We start from the raw sequence: 21,177 nt of genomic DNA, 5'->3' as shown, positions 1-21,177 counted from the left end.
AGTCCCTCCTCACTCGGAGTGGGCAGCATCCTGGCTCGAGCTCATCCGTCCATCTCAGAGCGGTAAACCAGGCCAGCCAGAGTCTCCAGAGCGGTGGAGCTGCTCCTGAAGGTACTTCGAGGTGTGTGGTTATTTTCCAGCCTCTCACCCCAGACCAGATCTCCCCAGGCCTGCGCAGACGTGGTGTCCTGCCTAAGCGCTAGATCCCGGGACTTCACACTGAGATGTTTGTAAGCAGCTTGTCACAGTTTGCATTGAATGTTATTTTTGTAATTTAACAGAAAGAACTGGACAGGCTGTTCCCTAGAAGGGTCTGTGCAACTGGTTGGACAAACGACCGTGTTTTAATGAAGCCCTACTAAAACCCAACTGGCTGTTTTCACTCCTCCCTCCCCAGAGAAGGCTGAAATGCCAAAGAACCACAAATAATAGTAATTAAAAAAGCATACATAAACATTAGTGTCACACACACAGAATTACTGCAGTAAAATTGCTCCTGCAGGAAGGCAGGATGGAGCCAAATGTTCTGACTACCACACAGATCACACAGGCTGAGCACACACATTTCTACAGTACTCCAGGGGAAACACAAACACTGAGTTACCTTAAAGACGGATGCAAATACACAGATGTGTTTAAGAGGAATCTGTCCCTGAGAGCAAAACAATAAGACAAAGGAAGAAAGTGATCATGAAGATGATGGCAGCAGGCAAAGGAGCTTGTATTGCTGTACCTAACAAGGCCAGTGGGCAGAGTGAAATGGAGGATGGAGTATCATCATGTTTACTTGCAGCCTGAAGGACAGATGAGGACAGGCACTGGGGGCACTGGTACAAACCCACTCCAGTCCCTACTGCTGCTGAAAGCTCCAGATGGCTTCCAGCACACTGCTGATGTCCAGCTGTGCTTTCCTGGGCCATGTTACTTGGCACCTTTGGGGTTTTTGTGTCCTACCACAGTCATAGTGTCACCACCACATGTAATGGGACGTGCAGCAGCTGTGCTCAGCGCGGGCAGAGGCACACGAGCACGGGGCCGCTCACCAGAGGGTCCTACTGACGGTGGGTCATTGCCAAAGGAAAATCCTTTGCCAGTTGGTGCCTTGGTCCTTAGGCGGACTATGAGGATACCTGCCGGCACCGTGGGGCACGGCTCTTCCCACGAGACATGCAGTTCTGTCTTTGCAGTGAAAATTGACACGGCTTTTGGTTGGGTTTGACTCTGTTCTGACAGCATCTACGTGGTACCTATCTGAAGTCTGCCTGGGACTGCAGAGACAGACACCGAGCACTAGCAGAGACCCAGGGAGCATCTTCAGTGGAAACACCCAGCAAATTTAAACCCAGCCTACAGCCATTCCCCTGTCAAAGATGATGCTGTAAACCTGGCTGCCCTAGGCAGATCTCTGCAGCCTACTTTTGAGCAGCTTTATGGCACCAAGCCCTGGGACTTCCTCAGCACAAAGCCCCCACGAGGCAGGTACCTCTGGGCTGCTTTGGGAGATGCTGTTTCTGCTTGGAGACCGGGGTCAGCCACTTTTTAACCTCCCTCTCCCCCTGGGCTTCCTTGTGCCTAGCCTACATGGACAGCACGGTCCTAAGGGCAGTGATGGCTCTTCTGCTCTCTTTTGGGGAAGGCTGGAAACAGGGCAGGCTTTCTAAATACCGACTGATCTCCCATACAGGAGCTGACAACCACATTTCATCAATAGTAATAGCAGCCATTATGGGAAAGTAAATTTGGTCTGTCAAAACACAGCAATTAATTTGATAGGTAGTAGTTGCAATAAATGAGAGTAATAAAATGTGGTGAAGCTCGTGCTGACTCAATTAGGAGAACTCTGGAGCAGGCAGAAGAAATGTAGCAATTTCTGCTAACGGAAACCCAGAACTTAGCTGTGAACACTGAACAGCTGGGTTTAGAAAATACTCTGCAACTGGAAAAACCAGAAATGATCAATTGCTTCTGCAGCCGCCGTTAATGACAGGCTTGAGCCTGGCCATGGTCTGCAGGATCCGGTGCCACCCAGACACTCAGCCCCAGCTACCGTGCAGCTCACAGGGTAAAGTGACAGCCGGCAGCACTCGCACAGCTTCTAGGTGTGCGGAGGTGGTCTTGTGGGAGAGGCAGCTGTTGTAAAACAAGACTCACTAATCAGGGGCATCTTCATCTTAGTTCCCTTCTACCTGGTGAATGTGCCTGCCATTTTAACAGCTGCCCTTTTAACTTTTCAGTGCTATTAAACAAAGCAGTAAATAACACCCAGGAAAGGATTTTTTTCTTCCAGGTCTAAGGAGTGCTAAAAAAGGCCTCTCTCCTCCCAGTACAAATTTAAGAACTATTTCAAATCGCTGGTGTCTTCATGGTGTCCTCTAAAGGAACAAAGGCTGCAGAAAACATGAAAGACCTCCTGCTATCGCAACAACTTCTGCACATGCAGCTTCTGCACGAAGCATTTCCAAGAACAGAGCCCAGCACATTGTGTATAGGTAATGCATGGAGAAATTAAAAAAAAACCTAAACATTCAGCCACGTGATTTAGTTTCCTCCTCTCCAAATCCCAAAGAGAGAGCTTAAAGGACAGCTCCATTTTAAGAACCATCAATTAGGCATCAAATACCAGAAAGCAGACTCAGCTGTCAGAGGATTTCCTGCAAAATGTATTCTCAGTATGGGCACAGATGTAAGATGCTTGAAGTAGCAGTGAGTGGGGCTCTGGCAGCCTAATTAAATAAATTGAATGTGAAACTGGAGTTTTCCAATTGCTTTTCTTTTTTCTAATATAGAAACACCACAAGTTCTTTTCTACCTTTAACTAGAATGAGAAGCAATATTACAAAAGCTGATTTTTATCTCTAAAGACACTGTCATGGGGAGGAGCAGTTCTGTGGTGGAGAGCTTGGGACCTTGTGGTTTGTTTTTTCCTTAGCTCCTTGTGGGCAACCATACAGCAGCATGGCCAGAGCAAAGCGGTGGCTGCGGGCGCTGCCCTTCTGACAAGTCCCACTTTTGGGGTCCCCTGTCCAGCTACGGGGGTGGAAACTGTGCCTGACATGCAGGAACTCTGCAGAGCCTTCATGCCACAACAATATTATCTGTTCCTGCTAGGTCCTAGACATTTGTAGTCATCCAGACTCACTCAAAATTTATTTTAACTAACAGCGCTATTCATAACACTTGCACTGATGTTACATTTTATATGTGTATTAAGGGTGGTTTTACTGGAGAACAACTATGAATTAAGAAGTGAATGGGCTTAGTGTCTTGCTCCATTTGCCCCTGTGGAAATAACACTGTAATCAAGAGATAACTCACTGAACAATGAACATTCCCATTTAGACTCAGTTCCCTTAATATCAATGTAATTAGCTCCAACAAATCTATTTAAATTTGAAGTAATTTTCATTAGACTCAACCAGTAAAGCATTTTTCAATGTTTGAAATAATAACCCACATTCCTTTAAAAAAGCATCCCTGCTGTAGTGTTTAATATACAACATTATTAGCTGAAGAGATTTAGCCAATGTCTTTCTTTTACACAGAAGGGTTTCGAGATGGCTTCTTACAGCTCCAGTTGTGCATGAATTAATTTAGGATAAAGTCAACTGATACTGCCAAAAATTGGCACTGATGGCATGAGACTGAGAAATTCAGTGCAGGGGTTAGTGCAGTGAAGAACTGGCACATTCAAAGACGATTCCCCACTCTTTTTGGACATCTCTAAGTGCTTACACTGCTGGGCAGAGGCCAGGCCAGCACAGCTGCAGCTCCATCCCTGACCTGATGTGTTTTTGTAAGCCAAGGGTACTGGACACAGCAACACAACAGTGGGAATTATACACGGTTTTCAAAAGCCTTTTAGTCCTGTACAAGGAGCCTGAATGCAAACACGAGGCTGAAGTGAGCAGAGACAGGGAAAGATGCTGGTTTCGTATAAGCTGAGAAGAATTTGAATAGCAACTTTAGAAAGTAGACAAATAAAATTAAAAGTGGAGGCTTACAGCTCATCTTGAAGGCCCCAAAAGATTTTAAAAGGGATTACACACTGATAAAGTGGCTAATCAGAAACTGCACAGCTACATTAAATCAAATGAACTTTACTTATTCTAAGCAGATAATAAAGCACCCAGCTCCAGGCAGGAACCAACCGCAGCACCAAGGGTCGAGAAACTTTCCCACCAGCTGGTTAGTTAGTGGCATGGGCTTTCAAGCATCTCAAATGAAGGTGGAAAGGAACAGTTCACTTTTGGAAACAGGCTCAGGGTACCAGAAGAGACCACCTTGAAATATCGATTCAGGCAGTGTTAGAAAAGAAGAAATCTGGCCTTGCTCTGAATTGGCTGTCCTGGACAGTGGGAAGCGTACAATACATTTTTCTTCAAATCTAGTAAAAGTTTATCCATCTCAGAGAAATGCAATGCAATGACCGGGAATTACAGTGAAGATACAGGCAGGGGTGTGTGTCAAATTAGCAGTAACTAATTTGGAAGGTAATGAGCCAAGGGAAACAAATGAGGACAAATCCCTTCTGCTAAGCTGGTAAAGGAGCTGTGGCTGCCATGTTATTCAGATACGTCCCCACAGCAGCGCTTGTGTACGGGGTGTTTAAATAGTAAATTGGTGTCTAATACTAACTGGTCCTGCACTCAAAGGCAAAGCCTTTACTGAAGTCTCCAATACACAGCTGGACCCTAAAGCATTATCATCCTTAATTGAGCTGAGCCCTTAAATCCCCACATATCCATGAGAGACTCCTCTATTTGCATTGTCAATGGTGCAGTGAGGCTCTTAGCACACCCTCGTGGGAGTCTGCTAGGCAGGGTACTGAGATTTTGGGTGTAAAAGGATCATTCTGGGACAACACAGCTTTGTTGTGAACTGCAGCCTTACAGATCCTGTGGGGTAAGAACATTAAAATAACTGTTCAGGTCAGGCTGATGGTCCAGCTGTTACTTATTGGACTGATGGCCCAGAATCCCAGCTCCAAAAGGGATCAGTAACAAAAATGAAGGAGAAAGAGTGAGAACCAAGTAAAGGACAGAGGAATCCTCCCCCCACCCCTGTACACCCAGACCATTGTGTTTAAAAATTGTTGATGAATCCAATAGTAACTAATTTGTCTATTCCCTTTTTAACCCAAATATAGCCATTTATATCCAGCCTCCAAAATATGCCGTTACAATGTGTTCCACTATTCCATAACTGGCAGTGTGAAAAAATACTGTATGTTTTCTCAAATGAAAAAGCAATTTTAAAGTGTTCTCTCCACTGTCTGCCCATGTGTTTCCATGGTGTCTCTGCCCAGACTTGGGCCCCAGACCACAGACAAACCACATAATCTCATTTTGAGTTTATAAAACATGCAAACTGCTCATCTGGCACCTTTTCTGTTGTCCATAAAAAGGAGAGAAGAATTAAACCCTCCAATACATATCTAGATTAGACTCTAATTAAATTTATTTTAGTTCACCAATCTCTAATGGATCTCTGACCACAGCATATTATAAACTAACACGTTAAAAACCAGACCCAAGTTCAGCATCTTACATGTGTTTACGCCAAACCCACCTCACAGACAGAACTGCATCTATAAAGAGAGTTTTTAGGCTGCTTTAATGCATTGTATTTTAACCCTAGATGACTTGAGGTAGATTTTATTTTCATCCTTTGATCTAGAAGGGAGTTTTGTCCTTAAATGCTGCAGTAAAGATTTGCAAACTGCTTCCTTCACCACCCCCCTCCCCCTTTTACTCTGCACGTGCAGCAGAGCCAGGCAAGGCTATACATACGTACATCAGTAAGTTCCCTGGAGCAGACATGGACCTCTCCTCCCGCCTCGTCTGAACCTCAAATGGATTTCCAAAGGAGCGTTTTCTTAGCATGGCCTTCACTAGAATCTTTGAGGAAGAAAAACAGACCAGTGAGAACAGCAGGACTGACTGATTCCTTGAAACTAGTTCAAAGGAGTCTAACAACAGCTTCTTTAATAATTGAGACAGTGCTACAGCTAGAGCACAAAATAAAGGAACCCACAGAACAGCTATTTGACTTCCAGGCAGTGACAATGCCGCTCCAGCGGGCAGTGAGCTCACACCCCTGGACGCACACCATTGCTGGCAAGAGGTGAAGCAGACGCTGCTGACCACTGCCTGCTGCTCAGGGTGGTCCAAGCCCATGAGAAGGAAGCACCAGAGCTCTCCTGGGCCATCCTCCCAGGCAGGCACTATTGCCTGCAGAGTGCTGCTAGCTCCTGCGGGTTCAAAGGCAAAGGTCCCACAGTCAAGGGTAAAGGATGGTTGTAATTCCCCCAGCTGGCTGTTGGGGCAAGTGTCTATGTTAACATCACACCACAAGAGCTGTGAAAATGGCTCCTCATGCTCAGCACCTCTCTCCCCATGAGGAACCCCCTAAAGGCACCTGCATCGTATTAGTTGCCCATAGCAGACCTCCAGCTGACTATACACAAACTGCCAAGAGGAGCCCTCAACACCCACTTGTGGTCCCCCAAGACTGGCAGGCAAGTGCCAGCTATATACTCTATGGCAGATGTCCTCTCCCTGCTCCTCTGGCCAGGACACCTCTGGGTTTGGAGCCTTCATTTTGAGGATCCAAATGAGGTGTCTTGCAACCTCTAGATTAATGAAACAAAACACACTTAGGATGCTCCTGGTGTTCTGGGATGTCTGATGCCAGACAATTTGGGGGTGTGACCCTACAGCTCTTATGAGAGCAGCCAGACAGATGTAGACAGAACTGCTCATGTGACCAGGCCCTGCAGAGTCAGGCTGCTGCAGTATTCAGAGACACAAAAAGTTCACACTGGGTTGAAAGGCCAAGCTTTTCATGCCAGGAGTACACGTGTACCCTCTCCAAACTGCCTTCACCATGAGGAGGATGCGGTTGTGGTTTATACATACCACAGCTGGCAAACTTGGAATCGTCTTCACTGAGTTCTTCACCTCCTCCTCCGTCACCTCCACCACGGTACAGTGCTCTTCCTCCAGCGGCAAGGGCTCCTCGCCACCCTTGGTTAGCCACGGATGCACCTGTGCGAGGAGGAACAGAGACAGCTGTAGCTCTCTCTTCTATGGCAGAGCGCTACGATGTCAGTGATGAGAGGGAAATGGAGGCACAGGACTGATTACAGGGGCAAGTTATCAGTACTGCTCCATTTTCCACTTCCAGCAACGCATCCCAACCAGCTCCCTTGGAAATTGCTGCAGCCTGGTGCCTGGCCAGATGGCAACCCCTCATGCCCAGTGCTGTTGCACCCACTGTCACTGACCGGCATCTTGGAGGAACTCGGCACGCCCTCTGAATCAAGTTTGAAATGCTTGGAAAATCCGAGTTATCTAGAACCTTTTCAGCTTTTTCTCTAGTATACACACATTTCATCTTATGATGATGGGTTACATGTGGTTGCTACCTGGGAGAATCAAGATCATTTATGCACCTGCACAAACAAGGGTTTAGGTGCTTAAAGTGGAGTACTTGGATCTGAATATCAAGGCCTCATGCTACTTGAACAGCCTCCTGCCTACATAAATAACACACCTTGCCACCTGGACGTCACGCAAACCTCTACACACCCGCACAATGGAGAGAGGAGGCAGTTTCCCACCATTCCTCCCTGTCACTGCCATGCTGCTGTGGAAGGGAGCTGATGGCAGGATGGGGCAATGCTCTCTGCTACCCTCATCCAGGGATAGACGTTTCGCTTGTCAGGGAGAGCATCCTCCAGCACCGATGCTAGAAAGGCCTGCCTCACCCTCCAGGATGAGGAGTTTAATTAGGATGGACGCTCACTGCCTACTGACATTCCAACAAGTTGGATGCAGGTGTCTAGAGTGTCCTCCAAGGGCTTAGTGATGAGCTGCTTTACGGCTCTTAAGTTGCATTTTCTAAAGACCGTTAATTGTGCTTACAACAACTCTTTTGAAAGGCACATCACCATGTTCAGCCTTAAGTGAAACCAGTGCACTGAACCCTACCATCTACCTGGGGCTTAGGAACATCTCAGCTAGAGAGAGGACTGTCTAGCGATGTGTTCAATGTTCATACAAAATGATTTGCTTCATTTATTTTGATGGTGAACCCAAACCCAGTTGGGTAGAGCAGTTAAGATATTTGTCCAGCCTAACACCCTTCTATAATTTTACTGCCTCCTTCCAGCTTTTGCCATGTTTACCTTCAATGTAGACATCAGAGGTTTATCAACTATAAATGATCACATACCAGAAGTAGCACAAAGCTAACGCTTGCCAGCACAAGAACATTTGCAGCCACGTCAGGATTTTACCTCACAAGTAAGTAACATGAAGGTGGAAAAGGAGGGGAGTGGGAAAACAAGGGAAAACAAAACGGAAGGAACACAGGCAGAAGGAGGCCTGGAACAGCCACTTTAGAAGCATCTAACTATGGAAGAAGCCAAAGCTGGAGCCCCGATGCCATGCGGCCAGCTGTATGCTACTTCAGAGCAAAGAAGCTCCTTGGGATTAGCCTGTAAATACAAACATGGAGGGAGTGTGCCATCTCTTTGTCTGGATTGCATTAGCTGCATGCGTTGGGCTCTCCTCGACTCTCTAGCTTGGACTCCCCTGGCCGGGCCTTCAGTGATGGTGGCAGTCACTCCACAGCCGCCTCTCCCAAGAAGCTGCTTGGCCATCATCTCTCTTGGGGGAACAACAGAAGAAAGCTGCCCTTTTTCTGTTGCCTCTCATGGGATGGTTTCCTTGGCTGAGAACATAAGAAAAGCAGTGCTCAAGACCCTGCGCTAAGCCTAGCCTGTTGCAAGAGACGCATGCTGTCCTCAAGCACACCAAGCATCTTTGGTGCACGGCCAGCCATAAGATCGAGCACCCTGCTCTGCAATTCTCTTCAGGGTTCTCACATGGCTCAGGTTTCCACACGAGGTGCCTACAAGAGCTACCAAGTGAAATCACTTAACACAGCTCCAGAGCACTTCCCACCAACACTGGCTGTGGCCTCTTGGGCATAGAGGGAAGCAATGTCACATTTCTTCTCAAAGTTCAACCTTCCTACTATCAGCTTCAGTGACAAATGTGCTGGTGTTGGCCTAAGACAAAGCAGAGAAGAATTGTATGCCCTGCAGAGGATTCTGATGGATCTCTGTGGAAATCTTGAGAGCCTCCAGCAGGTCTCAGGCCTTGGTGAGGGGTGGCAGGAGAACAGCAAGCCTGTGCAAAACCAGAACAACGCTAAGCCTTGTGAAGCGTTGTGCTCTACCAGTCCTAGTTGCTCCCTGTGTTAATAAGCATCTCCTAGTGAAGCTGACAGAAACAAATGTGCTGCCTTGAGGTTGTTGACTGTGAACGCACTTCCAGCCCCTGTAACACAGGTCCAACACTGGCAGCACAGGCTCTGCAGCTAGCAGCCCCCATGACAATGTCAGTTCTCCTGGGGAATTCGCTGAGCTGAGCCAGCTTTTGAGCAATTTTAATTTAAATAAGTAAACAAGAAAGCTTTTGTCAATATTCCCCAAGCAAGCAGCAGCGACAGAGCTGTTACTGTAAAATGCGCACTCTCCCTTCCCGAGGCGGCATGCCAGAGAAAGCTCCCAAAACAAACAGCGGGAACAGCTCTGTTTCATTAGAAGATACCAAAGGAACAACAAAATCAGCTGAGACAGAAGACGATAATATCAACGTCCAATTTACCTTAATTTCAGGGACTGTTATCCTTGTTTCTGGATTTTTATCGAGCATGCATAGGATCAGTTCCTTGAGCTCTTCACTTCTCTGTGCTCTAAGTAAAGAAAATAGCAGTATACAGTTAACAAGGGAATTGTAAGTGCTCAAGGCATGCCGAGTCCTTACTGAGGTTACTTGGTACAGAATCTGCTCTGCTCCGAAGATATTTCCTCTACAAATCCAGCTTGTGAAAGGAAGGTCTAGTTGGCTTGGTTCCTTCTCAGGCATCCTGTTCTGCCTGCTAACACAGCTGTACGCTCTCAAAATGCAGGACAAGGGATCAGGTAAATGGGTCTAAAGGCATTTTTAAAGACAGCACATTACAGAGGCATTTCAGAGGACAGATTCTGGGACAACAAAGTGTTATTGAGAGCAGAACTGGAGCTAGGCTCTATGATACAAGAAGGGCACAACCTGATTTGCCGAGCCCACATCATGAGCAACCACACGCTGGATGAAACATCCCCATTTGACACTCAGTTCCCAGCTAAGCTTACAGGTTGTGTAAATTAAATTGCTTCCATGAATGCTACTGGCAGCCAGTTTGGTAACTCAGTATTTCCTACCTGTACAGCTCTGCCTTGGGTAACAAAAGGAGAGAATGAACAGATGTGACTAAAAGAGAATCACATCTCGTTTTTTAACAGTATTTCCAAGACAAAATGCTAGAGTGCCTGAACCCAGAAGCCACCCTGTTCACATGGAGCCCTTGGTCCTGCTGTCTGTCCCTCTAGTCCAAAGGTTTCAGCGACTTCTGTTGCTAATGATGCAGGCAACGTCTTTAGAACACGCTTGATCTGTACGATCAAAGTACTATTGAAATAAAATGTCTGCATATGACAGAATTGTATTAGGCAGTTGAAAGTCTGCATCACAAATGACTTTTGAGGAGCTGTGTTGCTGCATGGAGATGGGATCTGGCAGCATAAAATGTCACACCCCAGCAGGGTTGGATTTCAGTTTGAAAACACTGATGAGGACCAGGTGCTGCGCCCATCTCCTCTGCACCCTCCCCAAGCAGACGAGGGAATAAAGTATCATAAACCTAAACACAGACTATATCACAGTAAGGGATATTTTAGTCTGATGAAAACAGAGCTGCTGTTTAATAATTTATGAATACTTTATGTGGACTTTGGTTATGGGATCTTTAACAAGCAACTCCAAGGAAGCACTGCTCGTTCTGTGGGAAGGGGCAGAAAGCAGTTCAGTTTAAAGTTTGAACGCTTTCAGAGCTGCGTCAAGGGTCTGCAGTACCCGGACAATATGGCCCAGACAAGGCTAATGGCAGGATGAGTCCTCAGAAACTTCCCACTTCCTAGGCTGACTGCAGGTGACAGTTTAGGTGGGAATGGGAAGAACTTGAGATGAGCTCCAGGCACAGAGGAACAGCTATGGGGAGTGACAGCACATTTAGCAGGTCAGAAAAAACAGATTCCTATGGGGTGATCACACTGAGATGCAGGCAAGATGGTGTTTTTAAAATACTTAACATCAGATCTGTGCCAAACTGGTAACGGCTTTATTTAAAATACAAGAAATAGAACATATCATCACCTAACATTTTTGGGCACCAAACTGATTTCTATGCAACACAGGCTTAATGTCATAAGGAAAAGCTCTGCAAACAGGATCACAAAGTGTCAGGTGGGTTATGGCCAGGTAACAGATAGCATCACCCCGTCTCTGTTTTTCCTCCTCTACATTCTGCCAGGGTGCATGCTGTACCCGACAGCATTCTCCATCTGAAAAGCCTGCGCTATCTGGAATTTCTCACAGTCACAGCCCTGTAGCAGCTCTCAGGAAAATGTGAAGCATCACAGAGCTCAGCACCCATCTGGGAGGGCTGCCAGCACGATAGAGCATTTTACAAGGGGCCTGCAGGTCAGAGAACATTGTCCTGGACTTCAGCTCTTCACCAGGAGGGACTACGCAGAGCTTCTGGCTTTCTTAATACACGTCTGGATAGAAACTTCTCCAGCTTGCTTTATAGTCATGCCAGGATCATCAGGGTGTGAGCTGACCCCATTTACCTCACGTCATGCCAAGGACTGCCTAACATGAATGAGAACTCCAGAGTGATAAATATTTATCTCAGTGTTTCTAAGGGAAAAGAAGGGACAATGACGCTGGCACAGTCGGCTCCATCTCTGTCCTAAGGGTTGTCAGGAAACAGGCAATGAGTTTCCATGGACTGTCTGCAAACAGGAATGTGTCTTTTGTAGCCATGGTGAAATCAACTGAAATGAAAATATTCTTAACTGTAGTGAGGTGCTAATTTTGTGGGAGGTCAGGGTGGATCCACTCCAGTGAATTCCAGCTTTATTTGCATCTGCTGCTGCATTTATCTAACAAATAGATGTAGTTTAGACAGCTGTCAACACCCAGTAACTCTCTGCTCCTCCAACAACCTAACAAGGGGTCCAGCTTGCTTTAGACTGGGAGAGCAGGTCATCGAGAAATCCAAATAAATCATACAGCCAAATTATCGCTGAAGGAAGTGTCTGAATAAAGAAAATGTTCTTAGCACAACCAAGTTAGCCCATTAAATGTTAATAACTTACTGCATAGACAGACGGGAACAGTCACTTTAAGCTGAATGCTAACCCAAATATATGATGGCTGACAGAGGATGGGCATTTTGCCAGGACCCAAGCAAGCCCAGAGAAGACTGCCAGGGGAACATAAACAATTTTATTTTGCTGCAGTGCTGTCAAGACAAAGTCCTGCCTCAACCGCAGAGCAACTGGTGGGAACACGGCAATGTGGCATGACCAGCCTTCGTGCTCTTAATGCCTGAACCCTTGGTTAGCTGTAAAACCTCACCAACAGCACAAGGCTGGCTTGCCAGAATTGCTCCATACCCACAACTGGGGCCTGTGTTTCCCATCTAACAAGTGGCCTGACCTTGTGGCCACAGGTCCTTGGGAGGTGTGCTCCACACAGTCCCCAGCGTGGGCTCCACCAGCCTGAGCAGAGATGGCTCCATCTGAGCTATCTGCAGCAGCTGTGCTTCACAGTCAACAGAGAGGTGATTAATACAGCCCATGGAGCCTGGGGCATGAGTCATCCCATCTAAAGCAGATGTGTAAAATAGGACAGCCTAAGCACCCATTGCTTTCTGCAGACTCAGAAGGAAGCCTGGGACTGCCAACGCACAGGTCCAGCCCTTCGCTGTGGATGTCTGAAAATTCAGTGAGCTTCTCATAAAAAAATTCATATAATAGATGGTGGATACATTCACGTATTGCAGGCTGCCTGACAACATCCCTCTCTTCCTCTCTAATACCAGATGTGCTTTTCATTAGATTTTTAATTTCTGCATGCATGTTTTAAATCAAGTCATTTTATCTCTATGTTTTTATTAGAATGAGCAATTGGGTCAAGAAGGTCAAAAATTCTTTGCCTGACTACTGTACTGATTTGGGAAGGAAAACAAAGACTCCAGCTTTGGCTACTCCATCTGATAGCAATGAGGAGAAATAAATTAATCACCAACAGAGAGTCACCAGAGACCTGAAGATGGAGCAAATGCTGAGGAGCAACCAGCACATGAAGGGAAAGGCATGGTGGCCCTGTGGCAGAGACTGGGCAGACATCGAGTCTGATTGTTTCCTGCCAGGCTTATCTGACAAGACCACACTCACTGCTCAGTGCCTCGGTGCTGAACTTCCCGCTGCTCAAATGGCACATGAGTGGCCTTGGCTTGTCCCCCCAGCACTCCACTGTTGTCGGTCAGAGGACTCACTGTGACTGTGCAGCTGGCCATCCCACCTAACACAGCCCGGTGGCCTCCAACACACAGCTCTGACAGCAGCCAGCATGGGTTTCCTTCACTGATAAAAGCAGGGTGGAGGCCAGCCTCTCAATATCAAATAGGTAGATTAATTTCTGGTTGTTTTCATAAGTAGCCCCAGCCTGCCAGCACATAAGACAAAACCCTATTTTCCTGGAGCATGTTGGAGGAGGCAGAAGAGTGAGGATGCACCAAGCTGTGGTCGTGTATCTCAGGCAAGACTCCTTCCATCAGATACTTCCCCCAGCTCCAAGGTAAGCCCATAGAAGTGGCGTGTGTTTACTCAGACTGAGACCGAGACCCATAAACCACATTGCTTTTGAAAACGAATACATTGAATCATTCCAGTCGCTACCACATGGGGAGAAAGCACCAAACCCCAATCAAACCATACATCCAGCATCTCCAGGGTCAAGTAACTGGGGCAGAACTTACTAGACCCATACTGAAACCCCTTCACTTGCAAAGATTTCAAGATCCATTTCCCTTGGTCCCTGTCTGCACAACAAGGCAGCTGTAATGCCTCGACAACATCAGCACAAAACCCACGTGAAGGATCCAGGAAAAACACAAAGCACCTCACCCACTCTCGTCTGTCCCTCTGTGTCGACCTACTGGCATTTATGCTGCACAGTGAATAACGCTGAAAACTGAACTTTATTTTACAGTAGCTGAGTAAATTTTACTTACTCTTCTGGGAACTCTACAGGCTTGTTCTTGATCCTGTTATGAAGACCCAGAATATATTCATCTATAAAAGGGCACTGTAAAACAAACAGAAGATTTTCCACTTGTCGGAGATCCTGGCACCGCTTAGGCGTTTGTCATTCACATAGCAGTAGTACACTCTCTGCACTCTCTCGATTTTACGCTGAGATGGAAATAAATAAAATCTCCCCACACACAGTAAATTGATTTTTTCCTTATTAAAAAATAAATGCAGAAGAACAGCAGAGGGATGTAGAGAATACATAACTGGACTGGGATACTCCCCTCCATCCAGCCTACCAGGTGACCATGAACTACTCCTTTTCCTTTTCTCTGCTCCACTTCTACCACCTGCAAAATGGAGATACTGATACTAGCTAGCTTGTATCACCGCTTTGAGGTCTCTCTGTGACAAGCATCATCCAGAGCTAGGTATTACTGTTAAAACACTTGGGTTTCCACTTCAAATTCAAATATCTGGATTCAAAGCATATTTTTCTCCAGCACAACTTTTTACACTGGATTCATTTAGACCTGAATTCTGACTCTTCCTGGCTGACAGTTATCTGAGCTGTGGCAAATACTGCAGGGGATGCAGGAGGAGCATATTCACAGGCCCTGGGAACACCTGCATCAAAACTGAAGGAGCAGATACGCTTGTTCTAGTGGACTGTGGGCTGCTGGTGGGCCCTGCCTCAGCCTGTCTGGCCAGATTATATTATGAAACATAAAATAGGTACAAAATGTACCATATTTACTGTACAGGGTCATGTGGAACAGACAAAGTATCCTTGGGCTTGGCTTTGTATTCCCTCTTTCTTTCCTCCAGTGCTTGCCACAGAGGGAAGTAATATCACCGTGACATTATACCAGAATACAAAATCAAGGTTATATGCTTTCACTCGACGATTTGGCCCAAATGAGACATCATTATAGACACAAGTCAGAGAATATTTTCCATTCTGACTTAGCTCAGCAATATCACACCAGCAATGGAGATAGTTCTGCCTCTGCTGCCTCCCCCAGGCACTTCTTACCCCTGAGCTGAATGCCTTAAGCCTGTGGGGTGGGATCTGCAGCGGTCTATGCTTGGACAGGAGGTTCAGGTAACGTACCTGCACACACAGACCGCCCATACCTGCTGTACTGCTTGCCCTGGGACAGCACGGGTGGGACGAGGGGCTTCTGGCCACAGAAGAGTAATAAGCCATGACAGGACACAGAGTTTGCAGAAGGCAGCTCTGAAGAGCTGGCTCTGCCAAAGCGGACTTCATCTGGCCCAACTCAACTTTGGCAGACAGAGCTTTCTGTTATCTGTAAAGCACTGCAGTGGCTTGGGATGAAGCCTATGTCTCTCTCCATGCTCTGTCTGGCTTGTTTCTAAATACAGGCAACGTGGATAATGCCCGGACAAACTGTTGTTGGTGCTACTGATGCTGCTCTGGGTTTGTAGCATGAACAACTGCTCTGAATACAGGGGCCAGCTCTAGGAATCATCCTTTCCACAGATCACATCATCAGTCCCTTCTCATCCACAGGGTGATTTGGGAAACTAGGAGCTTGCAGAAGGTAGGTCTTTGTTTCTAATATTTGCCTTTATTTGGAAAGGAATGAGACAAAAGCCAGGCAGGCAGACACTCCCATGCAGGGCTCCAGCATCTGAAAGCCAGCTTACCTTCCCGTAAACAAAGCAGTACAAGGTAATTCCCATGGCCCATACATCAAGTGCCTGAAAAAAAGCATGTACAGGCAGTAAATGAGATGTAACACAGAGATGATCTGAATGAGCTGCATTTTCCCACCAACTCACAGAACACTATTTGTATGCATTTAACGTTTTCTATTCTATCATGCAAAGTCTCTCTGAAGTTGGGCTCCTAAAGACATCTGTAGCGTGTCTGGGGAATAAGGACTGTGCTGGGCCAGAGGCTGCTACCCTTGTCCTTGCTGTGGAGCACAGTGATGAGCAAGCAGCCCCTTCTTACAGAAGATGACACCGTTCCAGGCTGAACATCAAAGAGGAGCTGAAGCTCAGAAGTCTTCTCCCAGGCAAAAAAAAACACATTAGACCCCATCCCCACATCTGCATCACAGCTCTTGGCAATGCCCCTCGCTTTCAGAGGATGAAGACATGACCTTGGTGCCCAGCCCCCTATGTCTCCTGATGATTTTGGAAGGGAATCAGGAGTTTCCTCCTTTTTTCCCTTTGGTCAAGGGCTCTAACACAGCTCCTGTCTGGGCAGAGATCCACAGCAGTGTCTGTCTGCCCACTGCACAGAACAGCCAATGTAAGTTTTGCCTGGACTGAATACAGAATTAGAACTTTAGTTTTACTCAATAACCACTCCAATCACTGGCTGGGCAACAGGCAAAGGAAGCAGGTGTGGTGCTGCCCTTTGTGCTATGCCTGGGGGTCCCAGGAGAATTCATCTGTGAGCAAAGACCTACCTTTCCACTGAAACTTTTGCCAGTGTCTGAAATGGCCTCTGGTGCCATGAAGGCTGGTGTCCCTGCCGTGCTGGAAAGCTGGGCATCGTTCCCTTCAAATTGATTGCTAACTCCAAAATCAGCGATTTTGACGTGCCCGTCATCTCCTAAGAGTAAGTTGGAAGGCTTGATGTCCCGGTGAATGATCTTCTGGTAGTGCACTAAAAAAAAAAAAAAAAGAAAAAAAAAATCAAAACCAGGAGCATGGTCTGTCACGGCAGCCAACACACCCAGGGCAAACCTTCACAGGAGGATGAAAATAAAGGTGCAAGCTCAGGCACCCCACTCAAAGCTGTTGCTGGATATGCAATATAATGTAGTAGAAATGCCATTTCCTATAGCCATTCCTTTTCGGTGCCTCACTGGGTTCCCGGGGTACAACACCCAGAAATACATCTATCACCAGTAATTATGCAAAGAATGGACATGAACCCAGAAACGGCCCAACCAGTGGGACTGAGCAGAGCTGTTAGAGAAGGAAATCACTCAAGTCTTGCAGGTTTGCTTGACCTCATCAGACCAGCTGATGGTTTGGGCAACTTGCCATATTAAGGGTTTATGGGATCCAAATCAAGAAGATAATTCTTAACTTGTTTTGAAATTGCAGTGCCGTAAAGCTAATCAAAAGGGGCAGAACCACAGGTAGAACGAAACAGGCCCAGAGAAGATACTTAGGTGACTAGCAGCTAAGTGCCAAGTCCAGCCAATGGCTCAGAAATCAATGGGTATTTCAACTCAAAAGATGCCTCTGACCATGCAGCAGTCACCAGCTGGTTGATGTCAGCACCCCCGAAAAGGCACACTCTTTCTAGCCATGCTTCACAACGGTGCCCACAAATAGAGAAACAACCTCAACTTGTTTTGTATCACCCCAAATCCCCACTAATGCACTGAGCTGCCAGCCATTCTGATCGCTCTCGCACCCAGAGCTGTGGCCAAACATCTGGCACACAGCCCTTCAGAGCTAAGGCTGGCCCCTCCGTGTTGCCCTTCACGAGGCTGCAGCAAAGACTCCAGCTATGGCCTGGCTCCTGAAGGCCAACCGTGGGCACCAGCTGAATTGCTTGTACATCCAAAACCAAAGAAACCCTTGCAAAGAGCGTGGAGGCTGAGATGCACTGAAAACAACAACAAATCCCTCTCATTACAGGCTATCTGGGAAACAGCATCACAGCTGCAAGCAAGCCATTTCTGGGCCACTGAGTGAAGCAAGAAGTTGTAGGAAAGTGGCTGACTTCTCAGGAATTCAGAGAACAAATTTAATAATCAAAAAAACAACTTTCAGAACACAAAATGACCCCAAAAGCAGAACTGCAGAAAACCCAAGAGACTTTACTGAACAGGCAAGGAAATCCTCTAAGTCTTGACTGCCCTTCTCAGGGAAACAGGACACCTCAGACTCCCTCCTCCCCCAGCCCCAACCACCATTTTCACATTTCCTTCTTGCAAACAGAGCATGTTTGGTTTTATACCTCTCCATAAGCACTTTTCATATCTCCTAGGAAATACGCAATTGGGTGGGGGAAAATGCTGGTGTATCCCTTTCCTGCTTCACAAACCTGTTCAACATATTGCCACAAAAGCAGCCTGCCCTACAGAGCATCCCAGTTTGCGTTTTAGGACCAAGAAAGAACAAACTTCGCGTAACTGTTCTCTTCTTTTCAAGCCAACTTTCCAGGAGGCCGTGTCTGGGGAGGAGAAGTCACACTTGCAGATACTTTTTCTGCAAGGACCTCTCCTTAGTTTAAAGCACTGCTGGGGGATGCTGTTCTCGGCACGTTAAAGAGTTGATCTGTAGACTCAGCAGACAAAAACTTGCTGGAGAGCACTAGTGCTCACATCCTCTTCCAGATGTGCAGCAAGTGCGTGGCCATGCTGTGATATGAGCCAGTTAACGCTCTAACAGCCTGGCTAGACAGTCAGGATAAACACTGAAAACCCTGCAACAACAGTAATTATGAGCAGACATCTGCTCTGCAGCATAGCTAGTGGCAAGCTGACATTTCATTATGGTAATATAGGGAGCGCAAAAAAACAAAGAAAATAAAAAGAGAGGGAAGTGAAGTCTCCCTTCAGGAGATGACAAGCTGCCTTTCATGCAGGTTTCTGGTATCCCGCGTGATACCACAGGGCTAAGATTCCCAATGCCTCTGAGAAAAAAAAATACAGGCTACAAATATACATGGGCCACACAAGTACATCCCTGGAGCTAAGTCTGTGAAAACCAAGGGAGTTACACTAGGCAAGCAGGTACTCTGGGCGTTTTATTATTTCTTCTATACAGGAAAGTAAAAACCAAAACAAAACCACAAACCAATTCTCATATCAAATAGCTATTTATCTTTTAAAACACATTCCCTGCCTTTGTGTAATCTAATAAAAGTAGATGAAAAATGGGGGCTGTTTGCCAGATGCTCTGTGTTTGTTCAGTGCCCGTCTCAGCCTGGTACCCAGCAGGTCTGGGCACTGCTGGCTGTTAGGCACAGGAGCAATATGAATGTTGAACAATGAAATGAGAAACACATCCCTTGCAAAAATCAGCCACCAAACACTACACAAACATTTGCGTCTCCCAGACCAAGGCAACCATGTGCTTGATGCCAGCGTTAGGGACAGTGACAGTCTCTGACCTCGACTGCTCAGAGGAGAAAATCAGCACAAGTGCCTGTGGGGCAGAGGAGCACAGGCTGCGCGTTCAGAAGTGAGCCTGGCACGTCCCAGGGCTTTGCAATGCAGTGGCAGCCAGGTGCTTCGGCAAACCTGGCACACAGTTTAAATAACAACAAACTGGGATGGGAAGGAGGGGCACAGAGGGGATGTGCCTGGCCAGGGCAGGAGAGTTGGTGCTGGGAGCAGTGCCCAGCCCATGTGCCGTGCTGCTTTGCCACGCTGTTTGGGTGACAGTAATGGAAGTCTTGTGCCAGCTGGCTCTAAAGACTTATGCTATCTGCAAATTCTCTCCCCTGTTCAGCTGCCTTATGCAGAGGCAATAGCCATGAAGGGAGGAGGACGGGGGACAGGAACTGCGCACCAAACACCAGTTGGTGTAAATGAATGAGAGTCCATCGCAGCTACAAAAAATTCTCAGAGCAAGAGCTCACGTCTGCCAAGAAACGATGTGGTGTGGAGCTGTTAACCTGATGAAGGCTACCTGAAATCCCTTTTTTGCTCTGAAGAAACACAATTCTTAAAAGTCTCAGTCTGCCAGCTGCTGTGGGCGTCCTCCCCTGCACAGCTATCCAAAACAGGCTTCAGGCTTCAAAATGCATCGTCTTATCCTCTCCTGCGCTGTGCCTTGCTGCTGGAACAATTCAGTGCAATACAGGGCTGCAGAAAGAGGAGTAAAAGACTCCCCCCAAATCATTCCCAAGTCCACTCGTAGGCAGTAGAAAAAAAATGGCTTGTTTGAGAGCTGCAGAAAGGAAGCCAGACTGCTCATCTGCAGGACATCAACACCACTAAGCTCAGAAAAACTTTCCAACCCACCCACTTTTGCTGCAAGTCCAGATCTCTTGTAGATAACGCACTGTAGGGAGAAGGGCAGGGAGCAATTAATTCAGCAGGGCTGGCCAAAGGCTGACTGGCCAAGTGGCGAGATGTGCCTGCAGTGACACAAGCATCACTGCCACACACTGCGAAAGAAGCTGAAGGACAGAGCTGTCTTGCAGGAAAGGTACTCGTTAAACCAGTGTGACCTGCATTTCCAGCACAACATGTAGAGGAAAAGATGGTGTTGTCCCCACAGAACTCCAGAGGGAGAGCTAAACATCTCAGAAATAAAAGCCTACCACTAATGATACCCTCCAGACTGCTAATGACTGTACAGAAGGGATAACAGCGTAAGGAGCACACAGCCCATGGAGCCACCCAAGGGGAGCAGGTGACAGCCACAGTCAGGTAAACACAATCACCAGCACAAATTAACTCTCTAATTTCACCAGCCTGAAGCATCTGGGAGCAAGTTTCTTCCCTCTGCAGACGTAAGAGCAGCAGGCAGGAAAGGCACCTGTGTTAGGATTGCTATTCAATGTCACTGGAAGCAAGCACCAGAGGTCCCAGAAACAAAACACTCGTCCTGTCCTTGGGATTAAGGACACGTTGCGACACAGCCACTGGCAAACAGGAGGAGGGCTGTGCCAGGCACAGTAGGGAAGGAAAAGCACTTTCAACATCTGAATAAAAACCCAAAAAGTGCTTTAAAGAAACCTGACCAAAATAACTGTCTGTATCGCTGCACCTAAACTTGTTCCATGAGGGTCTGGGGATCGTTCTTTTAAACCTAACCATGACCTCCCCTCAGTTCCCTCCATGGGGAACTTGGACCCGTAAGCTAAGTCCATGCCTTCAAAGGAACTTCCAGCTATGCCGTGTCCTGCTCAGAGACTGGCCACAGCAAGGCAATGGGTTCTTCATCTGCAACATTACAGAAACAGTCACAAAGCAGGCAGACATCAGCCCTGTCAAGACTGCTCTCAG

General features: G+C 46.9%; 1 protein-coding gene across 2 annotated transcripts in view; it reads right to left on the bottom strand.

Moving 5' to 3' along the window:
* The window catches only part of CAMKK1 (calcium/calmodulin dependent protein kinase kinase 1), a 110,387-nt gene that overhangs the window by 8,348 nt on the left and 80,862 nt on the right, over positions 1-21,177 (bottom strand). For both annotated transcript variants that reach the window (XM_075440064.1, XM_075440063.1), the window contains 6 exons: positions 16,663-16,862; positions 15,890-15,943; positions 14,197-14,270; positions 9,678-9,765; positions 6,918-7,046; positions 5,794-5,897 (listed from right to left, as the gene is read on the bottom strand). In XM_075440064.1, coding sequence (XP_075296179.1) covers positions 5,794-5,897; positions 6,918-7,046; positions 9,678-9,765; positions 14,197-14,270; positions 15,890-15,943; positions 16,663-16,862 — 649 coding nt within the window. The remainder of the gene's footprint in view (positions 1-5,793; positions 5,898-6,917; positions 7,047-9,677; positions 9,766-14,196; positions 14,271-15,889; positions 15,944-16,662; positions 16,863-21,177) is intronic.

This window comes from Opisthocomus hoazin, chromosome 20 (genome assembly GCF_030867145.1).
Source record: "Opisthocomus hoazin isolate bOpiHoa1 chromosome 20, bOpiHoa1.hap1, whole genome shotgun sequence".
Taxonomy (NCBI): Eukaryota; Metazoa; Chordata; class Aves; order Opisthocomiformes; family Opisthocomidae; genus Opisthocomus; species Opisthocomus hoazin.
Note: the sequence above shows the minus strand (reverse complement) of the source record. Positions and strands in the feature narration are given on the sequence as shown.